At 46.4% G+C, this 18,849-nt stretch overlaps 1 protein-coding gene across 3 annotated transcripts in view; it reads left to right on the top strand.

Moving 5' to 3' along the window:
• Nucleotides 1–18,849, top strand: part of LOC138764499 (ubiquitin-conjugating enzyme E2 Q1) — a 52,973-nt gene that overhangs the window by 32,205 nt on the left and 1,919 nt on the right. For all 3 annotated transcript variants that reach the window (XM_069940540.1, XM_069940538.1, XM_069940539.1), the window contains 5 exons: nt 5,176–5,266; nt 6,887–6,945; nt 7,600–7,648; nt 10,593–10,688; nt 16,999–17,065. In XM_069940540.1, the coding sequence (XP_069796641.1) occupies nt 5,176–5,266; nt 6,887–6,945; nt 7,600–7,648; nt 10,593–10,688; nt 16,999–17,065 (362 nt within the window). The remainder of the gene's footprint in view (nt 1–5,175; nt 5,267–6,886; nt 6,946–7,599; nt 7,649–10,592; nt 10,689–16,998; nt 17,066–18,849) is intronic.

Below are 18,849 nucleotides of genomic sequence, written 5' to 3'. Positions count from 1 at the left end.
GAGATTCCCCCCCACATTGTGTTTTTAACTTTAACCACGGTGCCTGCAGACTTTCATTTTCTGCTGCCGTCTCTGGGGACCTTCTTCCTGTGTCTGCACAGTGTTTCCTCCCACCGTTCAAAACGTACCAGAGATTGTGGGTCAATTGGTCGGCACGGGCTTGTGGGCCGTTACTGAGCTGTGGACCTCGATTTAAAATTAAGATGGTGGGAGGGGCGGGGGAGTGAATGAAGTTTTGAGTCCGAGGGACAGCGCGTGAAAACAGGCCCGCGCGGACCAAATTGGCCCACCCCCCCACCACCACCAGCAGTCCCACCTGTCTGCATTGTGCCCCTGTCCCTCTGAACCCATCCTATTGGAGGAAGAAATAGGTGGGCAGACTATTATTCAGATGGGAAGAAAATCCAAGGTGCAAAGAGATTTGGGAGTCCTCGAGCAGGTTAACCTCTGGGTTAACCTCGGAGGTGAATGTGATGTTGGCGTTCATTTCTAGAGGGATAGCATACAAGAGCATGGATGTGATGTTGATGCTCTTTGGGGCGCTGGTAAGACCTCACTTTAAGTTCTGGGTACAGTTTTGGGCACCTTATTTGAGACAAGACCTGCTGCCATTGCAGAGGGTTCAGAGAAGATTTACCAGAACGATGCCATGAATGAAAGGGTTAGTACACGAGGAGCGATTGTCAGCTCTTGGACTGGACTCATTGGATTACAGAAGGATGAGGGGACATTTTGAAAGCTGAAAGGCCTGGACAGAGTAGATGTGGGCAGGATGTTTCCCATGGAAAGAGACTCTAGGACAAGATGGTTTAACTTCAGGAGGAGGACGTCAATTTAAAACAGAGATACAGAAAAATCTCTTTAGTTAGGGGCCGTGAATCTTTGGAACTCATTACTACAGGTGGTGGATTTAAGGCAGAGACTGTCAGGTATTTGATTAGTCAGGGCATCAAGGGTTACAGGGAGAAGGCTGAGGAGTGGGGCCGAGTGGATCAGCTCATGATTAGAATGGTGGTGCAAACCCGATGGGCCGACTTCTCCACCTAGATCTTGTGATTTATCCTGGGGCGGGAAGCCAAGGTTGGGGTAAGGTGTTGAGCCACGAATACAGCTAGGTAGGAGGAGACTGGTCTATGCCCCTATCGTCCAGTAGGATCCCAGTGAACCTGAGCTGACCTTACTCTGCTTATTCGCCATTCCCCATAGCCCCAGTCCTTGAACTCTCCAACAAGAGCGACGTGGCTGGTGTAGCGGTTAGCGCAATGCTGTCATTGTGATTGAGATGGGGGCTCGAATATCACGCTGTCTGTAAGGGTTGCCGGAGCGCCACTCTGGCACCTCACGGGTGGCCCCCCCTCCCCCCCAACACTGCGCATACTGGACATAGATGACCAGTTGTCCTCCTTCCTTGTCCCACCATCAATTACAACATGGAAGACACCACAGGAAGTAACAGGAAAGCAATGAAACGTTGGTTCCCATGAATGCCGCGTGACCTGCTGAGTTTCTCCAGCACGTTTCAGCGCTGTAGTGGTAAGGAAGAGGTTATCATCCAGTGAGAGAAGGACAACACCGTCACGCTGAGCACAGGCGCACCTTGGGGCTGTGTGCTCAGCTTGCTCCTGTTCACGCTGCCAACCCACAACTGCATCACCAGATCCAGCTCCAACAGGGTTGTCAAGTTTGCAGATGGCCTCATAAGCAACAACAATGGGCTGCACGACAGAGAGGAGGTGGAGAATCTCATGATGTGGCGCGAGAGCAACACCCTCCCAAAGTGGGCAGGACAAAGGAGATGATCGTGGACTTCAGGACCAGGAACAATCCCCTTCCTCTACGCATCAACCAACTGCATCACAGTGCGGGGAAGGTTGCTGCAGAGAAATGGATCGGAGGTAATTCCACAGGACCATAAGAGTGGCAGAGAGGATCACTGGGGTCTCCTTCCCCACCGTCTCCACCTTCAGCCAGAGACATGATTTACCGGGATTATTGACTGAAGAGGGCACACAAAATCATTACCACCCGCACACAGCATTTTCCAGCTGCTCCTGTCAGGGAAATGATTCAGGAGGATCAGAGCCAGCACCACCAGGCTGGGGAACAGCTTCTTCCCACGGGCAGTGAGAATGCTGAACGACCAAAGAAGCTGCTCACACTGACCCTCCGAGACCCTGATATTCATAAAACAATATTTATTTGTATAGATGAAATACTTGTCCTGCATGTGTATTGTTTGTCTGTCCGTATGTGTGTTATGTCTGGTTGTGTGTCTGCGTGTTTTGCACCAAGGATTGGAGGGCGCTGTTTCGTCGGGTTGTACTTGTACAATCAGATGACAATAAACTTGACTTGAGTTGAGTTCAGCTTTAAATGACAAGTGCACTGGCCGGAATAAATTACAGGGTAATAGAACTAGAGAAATTCCTGGAGCGGGAATGAGATTTCCTTTGCCCGGTTTGTTGGAAGACACCACGGGAGCAGGGGACAACAGAATGGGTCGGGGGAGGTTTCCCGCAGTGGAGCGGAACCAGGATCTGTACCAGGAGCCCTCAGACTCGATGAAGGAAGCTACGAAGGCAGAAGCGAACTTGTGAAGGCCGTTTGGAGTGGCAAGGCAGAGGGTGGGCAATGGTAGCCACAGAGTGGACCCAGGAATGCTGTTACAAATTCCTCTCTGAAGCAAAAAAAACCTGCAAGCAGCCTAATGACAGCAGCCAAAGGACACATCATGAGCTGGACTGTATCAAATCCAAGAGAGGCACATAAAGCTGCAAAAAATCATCAAGAAATGAGAACGGGAGTCAGCCATCCGGCCCGTCGAACCTTCTCCACATTTCTCCACTGTGGGCTCAGCTCCAACTACCTGGCTGCTTCATTCCAGAATTATTCAGAAGTCCATCCACCTGTGTCCTAAATACATTCAGTGAGGTAGTCTCCACTGTTTCCTTGGGCAGAGAATTTACTCCTCTGGGAGAATTGGTTCCTCCTCACCTCTGTTCTAAATCGTGCTGACCCTCTGTGCTCCACGACAGTGTCCACTGGGGATTGAACAGGGAAAGTTTGTAGGCAGTGCGGTTGAAGTTAAAACACAATGCTGGAGAAAGTCAGCAGGTCAAACCGTGTCCTTTATATGGCAAAGAAACAACGTTTCAGGCTTGAGCCTGTCATCAAGGAATGAGAAAATGTTGGCAGGAGTCTGAATAAAATGGTGGGAGGGAAGGGCAGGGGGAGAGCGCAACCCCACAGGCAGGAGGTAATAAGAGAGGGAGGGCACAGCAGCAAACAGGGGTAGGGGGATGGAGGGGGGAGGGGGTGGAGAGCTGGAGGAAAGGAGACAGAGGGAGGGGGAAGGTAGGGAGATCAGGGAGTCTAGCGGAAACTAGAGAAGTCGATGTTTAATGCCGTCCATTTGGAGAGCGCCCAGACAGAAGAATCAAATATTGCTCCTCCAATTCATGGGTGGTCTTGGTGGGAGAGCACATGAGACCATGGGCAGACACGTAACGGGAGTGGGAGTTGGCCCCTGGGAGATCCCTGTCACTGATGCGGACAGAGAGGAGGGCCTCAGTGAAGCCATCTCCCAGTCAGAATGCTCTCCACAGAACACCTGAAGAAATCTTTGAGTCTTTGGTGACATAGCAAATCTCCTCAAACTACTCAAAAGGGTAGCTGCTGGCGAGCCTTCATCTCGATTGCATCGAGGTGGGGGCTCGCGGACAGATCCTCGGAGATGTTGACCCCCCCCAGGAATTTGACCCTCTCCACTGCTGACCCCTCGATGAGGGCTGGTTCTCTTGAATTCCTCCCAAAGCCACCAATCATCTCCTTAGTTTTGCTGAAGTTTGTTTTGGCACCACTTAACAAGCTAATATACCTCCCTCCTGTAATCTTCCTCATTGCTGGACCAGCTCATGATTGAGTGGTGGGACAACCTCGGGCTGAATAGTCTATTTCTGCTCCTATGTCTTAAGGCGGGGCAAACTAGGAGTGTTGAGAACCACAGAACACAGTACAAAAATAGACATCAGCCCATCTAATCTAAATTGTTCTGCCCCCCTGTCATTGACCTGCACCCTGGATCATAGCCTTCCATACCCCTCCCATTTCTTCATTCAAGGGTGAACCTGTGGCGATTTTGGTCTCCGAAGGCCATGGAGGATGTCACTGAAGGTGTTTGGATTTTATTCCAATTTAAAATTTAAAGCATTGTCACAGGCCAATTTGTCCCCTCGTGTCGGTGCCGCCCAAATTACAACCCATAAGCCTACACCCTGGAACATTTTTGAAGGATGGGTGGAAACCGGAGCCCCCGGAGGAAACCCATGCAGACAGGGGGAAAACGTCCAAACTACTTGCAGACAGCGTGAGGTCTGGTCCCCAATCGCTGGTGCTGTGAAGGCATTACCCTAACCGCCACGCTAACCGTGCGAACGAGAGAGATTTCTAGCTGTGAGGAGGGGGATCAGCCATGCCGAAACATTTCTGTAACACTGGACAACAAGATTTTTTCAAAAGGTTTGCTTCCTGAACAAGAATTGGTGATTATAAGAGACAACTTCAAGCTGAATACAAAGATAATTTCAGATTAGCTCTATCATGTAGGAAGTTGGAGAAACATTAAATTAACATTTATTGAATTTACCCTGTTTAATCGCATCACGATGTTGACACGTTGCATTAGTTCAACTGACCAAAAAATGTTTTGCTGCTGATTTCCGTTTGTACTCAGCATCTGATGCCTCTCATGCCAGTGTCCAACAATAGTCGGCCGGCACTGATGGATTCCAGTTGCCCTGATTTCCACAATTGCAATGTCCTGGTGAAGCCTTTCACCATGTTCATCACCGACTGCACTAAGATCACCAGGGAAGATGTCCAAGTGCGAACATAGAAAATGAATTTCCAATAATATATTGGACTTTGTGGTTTTGTCTGCTTGAAGTCGACTTAAAATATGACAGGACATCACAAAAATAGATTATATCTTAAAAACAAAGGTGCATCTTGGGAAAATGTTCAGATGATTTTTGTAAACAGCAGCCCAAAATCCATTAAATGCACCCAAAAATGTTCAGGATCTTTGTTGTCCAGTGTAATTACAGCATGTTTTAGACTACAGGGTGCTCTCCAAATGCAGAACTTGGTAACTGATTCTAGCTGTTTCACTTGCAGAGTCGATCAGGACAGTGCTTTGCATAACGACCTCCAAATCCTCAAAGAGAAAGAAGGCGTTGACTTTATTTTGTTAAATTTCTCTTTTAAAGTGAGTACTATGATAGAGGGGAGGGAGGTCTTCGGGTCAGTGGCGCATGTCAAATCTCTCCGTCCACTTGCTGGGGCTCTGGGTTGCTTGTCGGTTAGGGAGTTGGGACCTGGTGAAGGAAGAACCTACCCTGCGGTTTCAAGCTTTTATGCTCGGAACGGTGAGAACCTGAACTCACAACCTAGGGGGACGCCAGTTCACATTTCGGTGTGGCAGCTGGGCAGATTATTCAAACCGCATCAAATCCATCTGGTTCTCCCGCTGTGATCTCCATGTCTTAGAGACTGGATGCTGACTGGGAGATCGCTCTATGGAGCGCTTCGGCTCTGTCCACTACCATCTCCCAGTGGCCACCCATTTCAATTCCCTGCCCCATTCTCTTTCTGATGTGTCTGTCCATGGTCTTGTGCACAGCCAGACTGAGACCACCCGCAAATTGGAGAAACACCTCATCTTCCATCTGTTTTTGTTAGAACTTGCCACCCGACCCATCTTTCCCCAATCTCCTTGAGCTCTCTCTCCCCTTTTCCCTCTGTCTCCTTTACCCCCAACTCTGCTGTCACAGCGTCGAACCCTTCCTTATCAATTCTCACCTATCCCCTCTCCTGGTCTCTTCTCCATGTCCAGTCAACGTTATTTCTCCATTGGTCTCTATTCTTCCTACCATTTCTTTAATTCAGGCACTTGTCCACCTCGAGGAAGGGCTCAAGCCCGAAACCGGTTATATTATCCTTGCCTCCTATGGACGTTGCGAGGCCAGCTGAGTATTTCCATGTTTTACTCCAATCACAGCGTCTGCAGACTTTCACCCCTCACTGCCACAGGGCCTGGGACCCACCTGTTTCAAACAGGCCTCATTTGTCCTGGTGCCCAAGAAGAGCTCAGGAACCTTACGAAATGACCAGTGGGAATATATCCCATTATTCCCGTCTACACCTCCCACCCCCTCCCCCAATGTGGGGAATAGATCCCGTTATCCCCGTCTACACCTCCCACCCCCTCCCCCAACGTAGGGAATAGATCCTGTTATCCCTGTCTACACCTCCCAGACATGGGGAATATATCCTGTTATTCCCATCTACACCTCCCAGACGTGGGGAATAGATTCTGTTATCCCCGTCTACACCCTCCAATGTGGGGAATAGATCCCGTTATTCCCGTTTACACCTCCCAGACGTGGGGAATAGATTCTGTTATCCCTGTCTACTCCCTTCAACGTGGGAAATAGATCTCGTTATCCCCATCTACGCCCTCCAACGTGGGGAATAGATCCAATTATCCCCGTCTACACCTCCCAGACGTGGGGAATAGATCCCGTTATTCCCATCTACACCTCCCAGACATGGGGAATAGATCCCGTTATCCCCGTCTACACCCTCCAATGTGGGGAATAGATCCCGTTATCCCCATCTGCACCTCCCAGACATGGGGAATAGATCCAGTTATTCCCGTCTACACCCTCCAACGTGGGGAATAGATCCCATTATCCCGGTCTACACCCTCCAACATAGGGAATAGATCATGTTATCCCCGTCTAGACCCTCCAATGCGGTGAGCATGCTGTCTCAATTGGGGATTGGGCACCAGACCGTACACTAACCGATCTCGTTCCTCCCCCAGGATAATTTCCCGTTTGACCCACCCTTTGTGCGGGTTGTATCTCCAGTGCTCTCTGGTGGGTGAGTAACATCTAATCCTGGTCGACTCACTCAAATGCTGGTCACTGCCATCCCATTCAAAACAATCTGGACAGGACCGTGGATAGATTTAGGGCAGGGGTCTCCAAAGGTAACTGTGAAGAGGGCATGGCCTGGGTTGCGAGGGTCCTTGAGGATAGAGGCTGCTTTCTTAAAACACCGCTCTTGTTCTCGATGGGGTGAAGATTGGTGATGACACTGACCAAGTCCACAACTCTAGCCTTTTTCCTGGCCTGTGTATTGGTCCCTCCGTAACAGACAGTGATGCAATCAGACAGAATGCTCTCCATGGTCCACCAGTAGAAATTTTTGAAAGGCTTCGTTGACCTATCGAATCTCCTCAAACACCTGACGAAGTATGGCTGCTGGCGAGCCTTCTTCATGGTTGCATCGACGTGGAGGCTCCATGACAGATCCTCAGAGATGTCCCAGGGAACTTGAAGTTCGTGACCCTCTCCACTGCTGATTCCCCTCGATGAGGACTGGCTCGTGTTCTGCTGGTTTCCCCGTCCTGAACTCCACAATCAGCTCCTCGGTTTTGCTAACGTTGAGTGCAAGGTGGCTATTCTGCCTCGTCTCCTGAGTGAATTCTTCACAATACCTCCTAACAGGCTGGTTTTTATGATTTATTCACAGTTATGTCCTCGGAGGGGGAGCAATTTGCATGGAACTGCTCACAAAACAGGTGAGTAGGAAGCTAGTTTTTCAATGCATGGTCAAGGCCGTGAACCTGCTACAGGATTATAACAAAGCATGGCCGTCAAATACCCTTGACAACTCCAATCTATTTTCCTGTTCCTCATGAAATATAATGTTTGAAAGTGCGTGTTCGTGCACTTCAGTGGAAAAAAAATAACTGAGCAGACTAGTCTCAAAATGGGGAGAAAATTGAAAATATCCAGATAGAAAGGGACCTGGGAGTCCTCGTGCGGGACAGCCTGAAGGTAGAGTCGGTGGTGAGGAAGGCTGGCATTCATTTCAATGGGAATAGAATATAAGAGCAGGGATGTGATGTTGAGGCTTCATAAGGCATTGCTGAGATGACACTTGAAACATTTGTGAGCAGTTTTGGGCTCCCCATTTAAGTTGGAGAGGGTGCAGAGGGTGGCGTGCTTAGCACGACGCTGTTCCATCTCCAGGATTCGCGAGCGGGGTTCAAATCCGGTGCTGTCTGTAAGGAGGTTGCACGTTCTCCTCGTATCTGCATGTGTTTCCTCCAGGGCCTCCGGTTTCCTCCCTCCATTCAAAAACATTCTGCGGGTGGTGGTCAGTTGAGTGTGATTGGGCGGCACGGGCCCATGAGCCAAAATGGCCCATTATCGTGCTGTATGTCTAAATATTCTAAAAAAGGTGGTTTGCTCTGGAAACAAAAGGGTTATCATATGAGGAGCATTGGACAGATCTTGGCCTGTTCTCATTGTTATTTAGGAGAATGAGGGGGTGGGATCCTCACTGAAACATTTGGAATGTTGAAAGGCGTGGACAGAGTAGATGTGGAAAGGTTGTTTTCCACAGTGGGAGAGTCCAGGACAAGGTGGCACCACCTCAGGATTGAAGGGTGTCCACCTCGAACAGAGTTGTGGTGGAATTTCTTCACCCAGAGGGTGCTCTATCAGTAGAACTTGTTGCCCACAGGCAGTTGTGGAGGCCAAATGTATTTACGGCAGAGATTAATAGGTTCTTGATTAGCCAGGGGAGAAGGCCGGGCTGCGGGGAAATGGATCAGCTCATGATTGAATGGGGGGGGGGAGACTTAATGGGCCAAATGGCACAGTCCAGAAACCCTCAGAAACAAGGTGAAACTGGAAGTTAGAGTACATGGTTAATGGCATGTTCACAGCAGTGTAGAAGAGATCTCCATAGATCTCTTAAGGTTGCTGTGGAGGTTGATAGGGTGGTTAAGGAGGCCTATGCTATGCTGGGAGTCTGTTGTTGAAGGAACCTTGATGAAGGGCTCAGCCCAAAATGTTGGTGATGTCTCTTTAGCTTTGCAAAATAAAGTCCACCGTTTGACCTGATGAGTTTCTCCAGCACTGTGTTTTACTCCATTTGACGGGAGACAAGAGTCATGAGGTAATATTGCAGGTTTATAAAACTCTGGTGAGGCCACACTTGGAATATTGAGTTCATTTCTGGTCGCCTCTACCGGAGGGATGTGGAAGCTGTGGAGAGGGGGCAGAGAAGATTCACCAGGATGTAACTGGGATTGGAAAATGTGTCTCATGAGGCAAGGTTAGCAGAGCTGGGACTTTTCCCTTTGGAGCGAAGAACGATGAGAGGAGACTTAATAGAGGTCTACAAGATTATGGAGGACAGACAGCGCCTTTCCCAGGGTGGGAATAGCAAACACCAGAGAACATCTGTAGAAAGTTGAGGGGAGGAAAGTTTTGGGGGAGAAGTCAGGTGTTAGGTTTTTAAAAAGAGTAGTGAGGGCCTGGCAAGAATAGCCAGAGGCACATGGATGCAAGGAAAATAGGTTATGGGTGTGAGGTAGGGAAGGGTTAAATTGTCAAGCAAGTTTATGTACGTCAATGCTGTGGGCAGACTGGCCTGTACTGTAATGATCTGTTTTAACAAGGGAGAGAGTTTTCATGAGGGTCTGACATCGTAAGGTCCTGATTAAAATGATCTGGAAGAACACAAGATCTAGGAGCAGAAGTCGGCCCCTCGCGTCTGCCCCGCCATTCTAATCATGAGCTGGTCCATCCTCCCACTCCAACTTTCTCCCCGTAACCCTAATCAAATACCTGTCGAATTCTGCCTTAAATCCACCCAACAGCCTCACTTCCAGCTACAAGTAGAAACAGACCCACAACCCTCTGGCTAAAGAAATTTCTCCACATCTCTGTTTTAAATTCCCTTTTATCCTGAAGTTGTGCCCTCTTGTCCTAGACCCCCCTTCCATGGGAACAACCTTGCCACGTCTACTCTGTCCAGGCCTTTCAGCATTTGAAATGTTTCTAAGGGTTTTCCTCCCCCTCATTCTTCTGTCCTCCAATGAGTACAGTCCAAGAGCCAAGAATTGTTCCTCATATGCTAGCCCTGGTGTCATTCCAGTAAATCTTCTCTGAACCCTCTCCAAAGCCAGATTGCATTCCTCGGGGAGAGACCTGGAATGTGCTGACCAAACAGAATTTGAAATGGGAAGTGTGTGTCGTCTTCTATGAGAAATGGACAGAACTGAGTCAAGTGTGAACAACTGGATCTTGCTTTCAAAGTACATGGGGCCATTGAGATTTTGTGACCTTGTGATCTAAGGCAGCCTTCTCAACCTCTTCAGAATTAGAATTTATTGTTATAAGCGTAATGAAATTTGTTGTTTTACAGCTGCATTTAAAGGTGCAAATGTTGCCATGAATTACATTTTAAAAGTGAGGTCGTGTCTGGGGTTGTGTCCATTCAGAAATCCGTTGGTGGAGGGGAAGAAGCTGTCCTTGTGCTGCTGGGTGTTTGTCTTCAGGCTCCGGTAGCAGTGAGGAGAGGGCCTGGGATGGGGGACCTTGAGGTTAGAGGCTATTTTCTTAAGACACTGTCTCTTGTAGATGTCGTTGGAGACTGGTGCCCTTGATGACTTCTTGGTGGCAGTCCCTGGTTTAATGTCATTAACTTTCTACCTTCCATCTCCCCAGGGCTGGAGCAGCGCGTACTCCATTGAGTCCGTTATTATGCAGATCAGTGCAACGCTGGTGAAGGGGAAGGCGAGGATTCAGTTCGGGGCCAACAAGGTGAGGGAGGTGCAGCTTTGACCTGCGTCTGTTCGTTACTGTGGATACAGCTGTGATATTTGCATACAACGCAAGCCCAGAATTATTTCCGAATGACGCAGAAGCCTCTACTGAGATCCACTCCAGTCTCTTGCCCACCAATTTACTCCACAGAACATTAGAGCACAGAGAACCAGCCCCTCAACCCTTATAGTCTGTGCTGAACTATTTGCCTAGTCTCACTGTCCTGCATCCATTCCATATGCTTCCCGTCCATGTACCTATACAAATTCTTCTTGAATGTTTAAATTGAGCCCACATTCACTAGTTCAGCTGGCAGCTCATCCCACACTCTCACCACTCTCTGTGAAGTTTTCCCTAAACCAGTGGTTCTCAACCTTTTTCTCCCCCACTCACATACCACCTTAAGTAATCCCTAACGAATCACAGAGCACCTATGGCATAGGATGCCACAGATGCTCTGTGGTGGTATATGGCGTGAAGCAAGGCTGTGTTCTCGCACCAACCCTCTTTTCAATCTTCTTCAGCATGATGCTGAACCAAGCCATGAAAGACCTCAACAATGAAGATGCTGTTTACATCCGGTACCGCACGGATGGCAGTCTCTTCAATCTGAGGCGCCTGCAAGCTCACACCAAGACACAAGAGAAACTTGTCCGTGAACTACTCTTTGCAGACGATGCCGCTTTAGTTGCCCATTCAGAGCCAGCTCTTCAGCACTTGACGTCCTGTTTTGCGGAAACTGCCAAAATGTTTGGCCTGGAAGTCAGCCTGAAGAAAACTGAGGTCCTCCATCAGCCAGCTCCCCACCACGACTACCAGCACCCCCCACATCTCCATCGGGCACACAAAACTCAAAACGGTCAACCAGTTTACCTATCTCGGCTGCACCATTTCATCAGATGCAAGGATCGACAATGAGATAGACAACAGACTCGCCAAGGCAAATAGCGCCTTTGGAAGACTACACAAAAGAGTCTGGAAAAACAACCAACTGAAAAACCTCACAAAGATAAGCGTATACAGAGCCGTTGTCATACCCACACTCCTGTTCGGCTCCGAATCATGGGTCCTCTACCGGCATCACCTACGGCTCCTAGAACGCTTCCACCAGCGTTGTCTCCGCTCCATCCTCAACATTCATTGGAGCGCTTTCATCCCTAACGTCGAAGTACTCGAGATGGCAGAGGTCGACAGCATCGAGTCCACGCTGCTGGAGATCCAGCTGCGCTGGGTGGGTCACGTCTCCAGAATGGAGAACCGTCGCCTTCCCAAGATCGTGTTATATGGCGAGCTCTCCACTGGCCACCGTGACAGAGGTGCACCAAAGAAAAGGTACAAGGACTGCCTAAAGAAATCTCTTGGTGCCTGCCACATTGACCACCGCCAGTGGGCTGATATCGCCTCAAACCGTGCATCTTGGCGCCTCACAGTTTGGCGGGCAGCAACCTCCTTTGAAGAAGACCGCAGAGCCCACCTCACTGACAAAAGGCAAAGGAGGAAAAACCCAACACCCAACCCCAACCAACCAATTTTCCCCTGCAACCGCGTCTGCCTGTCCCGCATCGGACTTGTCAGCCACAAACGAGCCTGCAGCTGACGTGGACATTTACCCCCTCCATAAATCTTCGTCCGCGAAGCCAAGCCAAAGAAAAAATATGAGTAGGGGGAGAAAAAGGTTGAGAACCACTACCCTAAATCTTTCCACTTTCACCCTTAACTTGTGTCCTCTGGTTTCTATCTCAACCAACCTAAGTGGAAAAAAACCTGTTTTTGCATTTACTCGTCTACACCCCAGCACCAAGGAGTTTGTACGTCCTCTCCATGTCTGCATGGGTTTCCTCCGTCCGGGTGCTCCGATTTCAAAACGTGTGGGGGATGTAGGTTAATTGGGTGGCACGGCCTCACGGGACGGAAGGGCCGATTACTGTGCTGCAGTAGTATATCTAATAATAAACAACTGGTTTCTTATCGAGCCAGTCACGGGTTATGGAGTGCTCTGTTCCCGAGGACTGTCTGTGAGCCATTATCCCCTGGTTGGAAGCCAGCTTTCTTTCCCTTTTTAAAATATTTTTATTAATTTTTTAACAAAGAACATACAAAAATACAATTCAATGAAATGATAGGGAGAGTTACACAAACTTAGTATACCCAAAACATACATAAATCATATCCAAAATCCAAATGTTTTTCAAAAACTAATAATAAAAAAGAAAAAAAAGGAGAAAAACTTTTGAAGATTAAGATATAATCATAATATATGATTATTATTAAAAGAAAAACAGAGGTAGAAAAAAATATAGATGAAAAGAATGGAAAATATACGAGTCGGACAATTTAATCACATTGAAGTGAAATTATAAAGTACCCCCCTCCCCAATAACGTTTGGAATCTTATATCTGAATTATTAACTGAATTCAAATCTTTTCCATATTCAAACAAGACCTGATGTCCTGCAATCACTGATCATGAGTAGGCGGGTTAGCATCTCTCCATTTAAGTCAAATTGCACCCTTCACCAAAAGAAATAGCATGACTCTGAACCAGAGGCAATCATTCCCACCCATTGTACCAAAAAGGGCCACCATAGGATTCGGTATTAAATCTATCTTAAAGATTCTCATAAAGGTTTATTATCTATTACTTACAGGAAATTGTCATGTTTAAATCAGACCTAATCAGATAAAATTAAAAATGCTTGGGTACAGGATTTAAATATGACTATATCGGATGTGGATTGAAACACAATTCTTAAGTTGGTTAATAGCTCTTCGTTATGTGCTCAACATTGTTTATTACAATTTAAGGTAGTACACAGAACACATTTGTCTAAGGTTAAATTGTCTCGTTTTTCCTTCTTGTTGAGACAGGTGTAAGACTGGAGAATTGTCATTAATTCATATGTTCTGGACTTGTCTTAGTCTAGAAAAATACTGGAGAGAAGATATCTCCCCATATCATTATCACTTGAAATGTACACTTGCCGTAATTCCTCCATTTTAAGTATTCACCCTAAAGTGACCCTTAATTAAACTAATGACTATATTCTATATCAAAGTCATTAAAGAAGATCACAGAATATTTTGATGTTATGACCTAAAAATGTTCTTAAAAATGTAGTGGGTGAATTTGTCAAATTTCCATAGTTTGGCCACATGTGTTAGTTAGGAAGGTTCAATCATTATGTATTAATGTTGAAGTAGTGAAGTGGATTCAACAATGGTTGAATGGGAGATGCCAGAGAGTAGTAGTGGAAAATTGTCAAATTGGAGGCCGATGATTAGTGGAGCTCCTCAGGGATCAGTACTGAGTCCATTGTTGTTTGTCATGTATATCGATCTGGATGGTAGGGTGGTAAATTGGATTAGTAAATATGCAGGTGATACTAAGATTGGTGGTGTTGTGGACAGTGAGGAAGGTTTTCAAAGCTTGCAGTGGGATATAGGCCAGTTAAAAGAGTGGGCAGAAAGATGGCAGATGGAGTTTAATCCTGATAAGTGTGTGGTGCTACATTTTGGTAGGAATAATTTGCAATGGTCATACATATTAAATGGTAGACAATTGAGGAGTGCAGTAGAACAAAGGGATTTGGAAATTTTGGTACATAATTCCCTGAAAGTGGAGTCACATGTAGATAGGGTGGTGAAGAAAGCTTTCGGTATGTTGGCCTTCATAAATCAGAGTATTGAATACAGGAGTTGGGATATCATGTTGAAGTTGTATAAGGCATTGGTAAGGCCAAATTTGGAATATTGTGCGCAGTTTTGGTCCTGAATTACAGGAAGGATATCAACAAAATAGAGAGAGTGCAGAGGATATTTCCAAGAATGTTGCCTAGGTTTCAGGATTTGAGTTTCAGGGAAAGGTTGAACAGGCAAAGAAAGACTTTATTAAGTATTTAAAATGATGAGGGGGATAGATAGAGTAAATATGGACAGGCTTTTTCCATTGAGAGTGGGTTAGATTCAAACAAGAGGACGTGGTTTGAGATTGAAGGGGGAAAAGTTTAGGGGAAAAGTTTAGGGGAAACATAAGGGGGAACTTCTTCACTCAGAGGGCGGTGGGAGTGGGGAATGAGCTTCCGGCCAAAGCGGTAGATGTGGGCTCGATTTTAATATTTAAGCAAAAGTTGGATAGGTATATGGACGAGGGTTGGATGCAGGACTAGGTGGGAGAAGGTATTTGGCATGGACTAGAACTGGCCTGTTTCTGTGTTGTAATTGTTATACCCTGTATGGTTGTAGGGAGCCCCTGCGGTCATCAGGAAATGGAATGTCCAGTAAAACCCCTGGTATCCAGCACCTATGGGAATTGGTAAATGCTGGATAAGCTAATTTTACGGTTGTTTGAGATTCATTCTTACTAGTATACCAGTATTAAGAATAAGCAGTTTAAAAGACTGTACAAAATGTAAATTGAAAAAAAAAATCAGTATTGTAATACTTAATTATGTAAATTTCACTTTAAGCAGTTAATTCCCATAATGTACCAAATTTAAATGCGAACCCCAGTGGCTGGTGATGTAACAGCGTGAACTGCTGGGCTGACCATGCCCGTCATAATTAATCACATCTCCCCAAGTTTACAGATAAAGCCTTACTAATATAATAGTAATAAAGTTACTTACTAGGGAGAAGCTTTGGGAGAGTACCCCCAGCGGTGAGCGGCATCGGCCGGCTCTTTGTCCTGGATGCTGCCATTTTATTCAAACAACTGCCAAGGGCAGGGCACGACCGGGGCGCTTCGCTGGCTGAACATTTGTTCCCATCTTCACCAAGGGGTTGTGCGTTGCTTCAGAGAACATTTACTTTTACAATTTTAAACTTATTTATCTAATAATTTATTTAATTATTTGCTCAATTTTTTTTGCTGGTTGCTTAAATTTCAGATACAAGGATTTTATTGAATTTGTATGTGACTATAAAGCCTTTGTTAGTGTGAAACTGAGGGAGGGTTATGTTGCTGAGATGGCATCTTTAGGATGTTACAAGCTTCCTACCCTCTTGGATGAACTCATGAAGAATTCTCCCGAGGCCATACGCAAGTCCTCAATCAACTCAACAGATTACTGGACAAGAAGTTTTTTCAAAAGGTTTGCTTCCTGAAAAAAAATTAGGGACTATGATAGACAACTTCAAAGGTAATTTCAGATATGTTGTATCACATAAGAAATAGGAGCAGGAGTTGGCCATTTGGCCTGCTCCGCCGTTTAATGGCTGATCTGACCATTAACTCAACTCCACCTTTTCCCCATATCCTTTAATTCCTTTTTTATGTAAAAAAAATCTAACTGAACATTAAATATGTTTAATGAATTTGCCTCAACTGCTTCCCTGAGTAGAGAATTTCAGATTCACTTCTCTCTGGGAAAAAGTTTTTCCTCATCACCATCTTAAATCTACTCCCCTTCACGTAGGAAGTTGGAGAGATGTTAAATTAACTTTTATTGAATTCAGTATATCACCTTGATGCCAACACATTGCATTAATTCAACGGACCTAAAACAGTTTTGCTGCTGATTTCCGTTTGTACTCAGCATCTGATGCCTCTCATGTCAGTGTCCAACAATAGTCGGTCAGCACTGATGGATTCCAGTTGCCCTGATACCGCTTTTCTACAGTCACAATGTCCCGGTGAAACCTTTCACCGTGTTCGTCACCGACTGCACCGAGATCAGCAAGGAAGATGTCCATGTGCAAACGCAGAAAATGAATTTTCAATAATACGTTGGCCTTTGTAGTTTTGTACTCTTGAAGTAGACTTAAAATATGACAGGAAATCACAAAAATAGGTTATATCTAAAAAACGGTACATGATTAGAAATATTTAAAATGGTTTTCGTGAGCAGCACCCAAAATCCATAAAATACACCCAAAAATGTTCAGGAAATAAAATCTTGTTGTCCAGGGTTGTTTGTGTGTAGTTATGGTGGCATGGTTGGTCTAACAGTTAGTGCAATGGCATCATGGCACCGGCGATTGGGACCGGGGTTCGAATCCCGCGCTGCCTGTAAGAAGTTTGTATGTTCTTCCCATGTCTGTGGTTTCCCCCCGGGGTCTCCAGTCACCCCCCAAAACGTACCTGGGTGCAGATTAATTGACTGTGATTGGGTGACACAGGCTTCTGAGCTGAAAGGGCTTGTTTCCATGCTGTATGTCCAAAAATTTTTTTTTTTTAAATTCTCCTTGGGGCCTCTTCATACAGAATGCTCACCAGTTGTAAAACACTCGGGAATGTCCGGAGGGCAGGACAGATGCTACAGAAATGCAAGGTTTCTTTTCTAACCAAGTCTTTTTTTTCCCTCTTCAGTCACAGTACAGCCTGACCAGAGCACAACAGTCCTACAAATCACTGGTCCAGATTCACGAGAAAAATGGTATGAACTGCAGACAGAGACTTGTGAAACACTAAACCCTGTATCCCCCGATTCATTGAGGAGTTGTGCGGGTTGGGTTAGAGTCAGTCAAGCCTGTCTGGACCTTCGAATGCTGTGGGCATCACTGCGCAGACCTGCCCTTGTCAGGTCCTTAACCCTGTCTCTGCTCCACCAGAGAGCTGCATGCACTGTCCCGTGGGGTTGACGTTGGTGATGGGGACCTCGGTGGGGGGTGGGGGGGAAGAGAAAGTGTTAAATTTCCTTTTGAAGATACGTTGGCACTGTCAAGTTTGGCTGCTGTTATCAAAGTGATCACATCATTTGTAAACTGCTCTGTAAAAACAGATGCAGAAGGAAATCAACTGATCTTGTAGTGTCCACAGACATAAAGATATATTACTGACGTTTCGAGCCTGACCCCTTCCTCTGGGTATGGCAAATACCTTTACCTCCTATGGACACTGCGAGATTTCCAGCATTTCTGTGCTTTTACTACAGTCACAGTGTCTGCAAACTTTTGAGTGTTGCTCCATATTTTATTCAGTGCCAGAAAAGTTTGAACTGAACCTGTGGGAATGGGAACAGTACGGGTGGTTGAGGCATTAGAAGGGGAGGGACAGTTTACAAATATAACGTGGACAGTAGCTGTCACTCTGTGACATGCCCCTGATTATCCTGTTGTTTATAGCCTTATTGCATGAGGTGTAGCTCTGCCGGATTTTGACTTGGGGCCACTGTCGGATTAACCATCACTTTTGCTAGATTTCCAGATGCGTTACCTATCTAAAGTAGGCGGCATGTTCGGTCAGATTTCAGCCGTCTTTGGTGGTCAGACATTGCTGGAAAAAAGTTGGCTGTAAAATAACCACGGCAAGTTCCCTTGTAGATGGATGAGAGGGGATCTTACAGAAACGTATAAAATTATGAAAGGCATGGATAAGATAGAGACGGGCAAGTTGTTGTTCCCATTGGAGAGGGGAAGATCAGAACGAGAGGACACAGCCTCAAGATTCAGGGTCAGAGATGAGGAGGAACTCCTTTTCCCAGAGGGTGGTGAATCTGTGGAATTCGCTGCCCATTGAAGCAGTGGAGGCGACCTCAGTAAATAGATTTAAAAGAAGGTTGGATAGATCTTTACATAGTCAGGGAATTAAGGGATATGGGGAAAAGGTAGGTCGGTGGAGACGAGCCCATCATCAGATCAGCCATTGGATGGTGGAGCAGGCTTGACGGGCTGGATGGCCGACTCCTGCTCCTATTTCTTACGCTCGAGGCATAGGTGACAGACCTCACCTAACTCTTATTCTAGCCGGTGATGGAACTCACAAGAGGATCAGGAAAGGGCCTGGTCGATCTCAGCCTGGCCTCTCTGTTAGATTTGGAGTATTGTGTGCAGCTTTGACATCTAACTACAGGAAAGATAACAATAAGATAGAAAGAGAACAGAGAAGATGTTGCCCGGACTTCAGGGACTGAGTTACAGGGAAAGGTTGAACAGGTTAGGACCTTATTCCCTGGAGCATAGATGAATGAGGGGAGATTTGATCGAGGTATTTAAAATTATGAGGGAGGCAGAGTAATGTAGGTCGGCTTTTTCTACTGAGGGTAGGTGAGATACGTGGGTTAAGGTGAAAGGAGAAATGTTTAGGGGGAATTTCTTCACACAGAAAATGGTGGGGGTGTGGAACGAACTGCCAGCTGAAGTGGTGAATGCCGGCTCAATTTTAACATTGAAGAAGAATTTGGACAGGGTTCATGGATAGGAGAGGTATGGAGGGCTATGG

This window comes from Narcine bancroftii, chromosome 5, assembly GCF_036971445.1.
Source record: "Narcine bancroftii isolate sNarBan1 chromosome 5, sNarBan1.hap1, whole genome shotgun sequence".
Lineage (NCBI taxonomy): Eukaryota > Metazoa > Chordata > Chondrichthyes > Torpediniformes > Narcinidae > Narcine > Narcine bancroftii.
The sequence above is the reverse complement of the archived record's forward strand: the minus strand, read 5'-3'. Positions and strand labels throughout refer to the sequence as shown.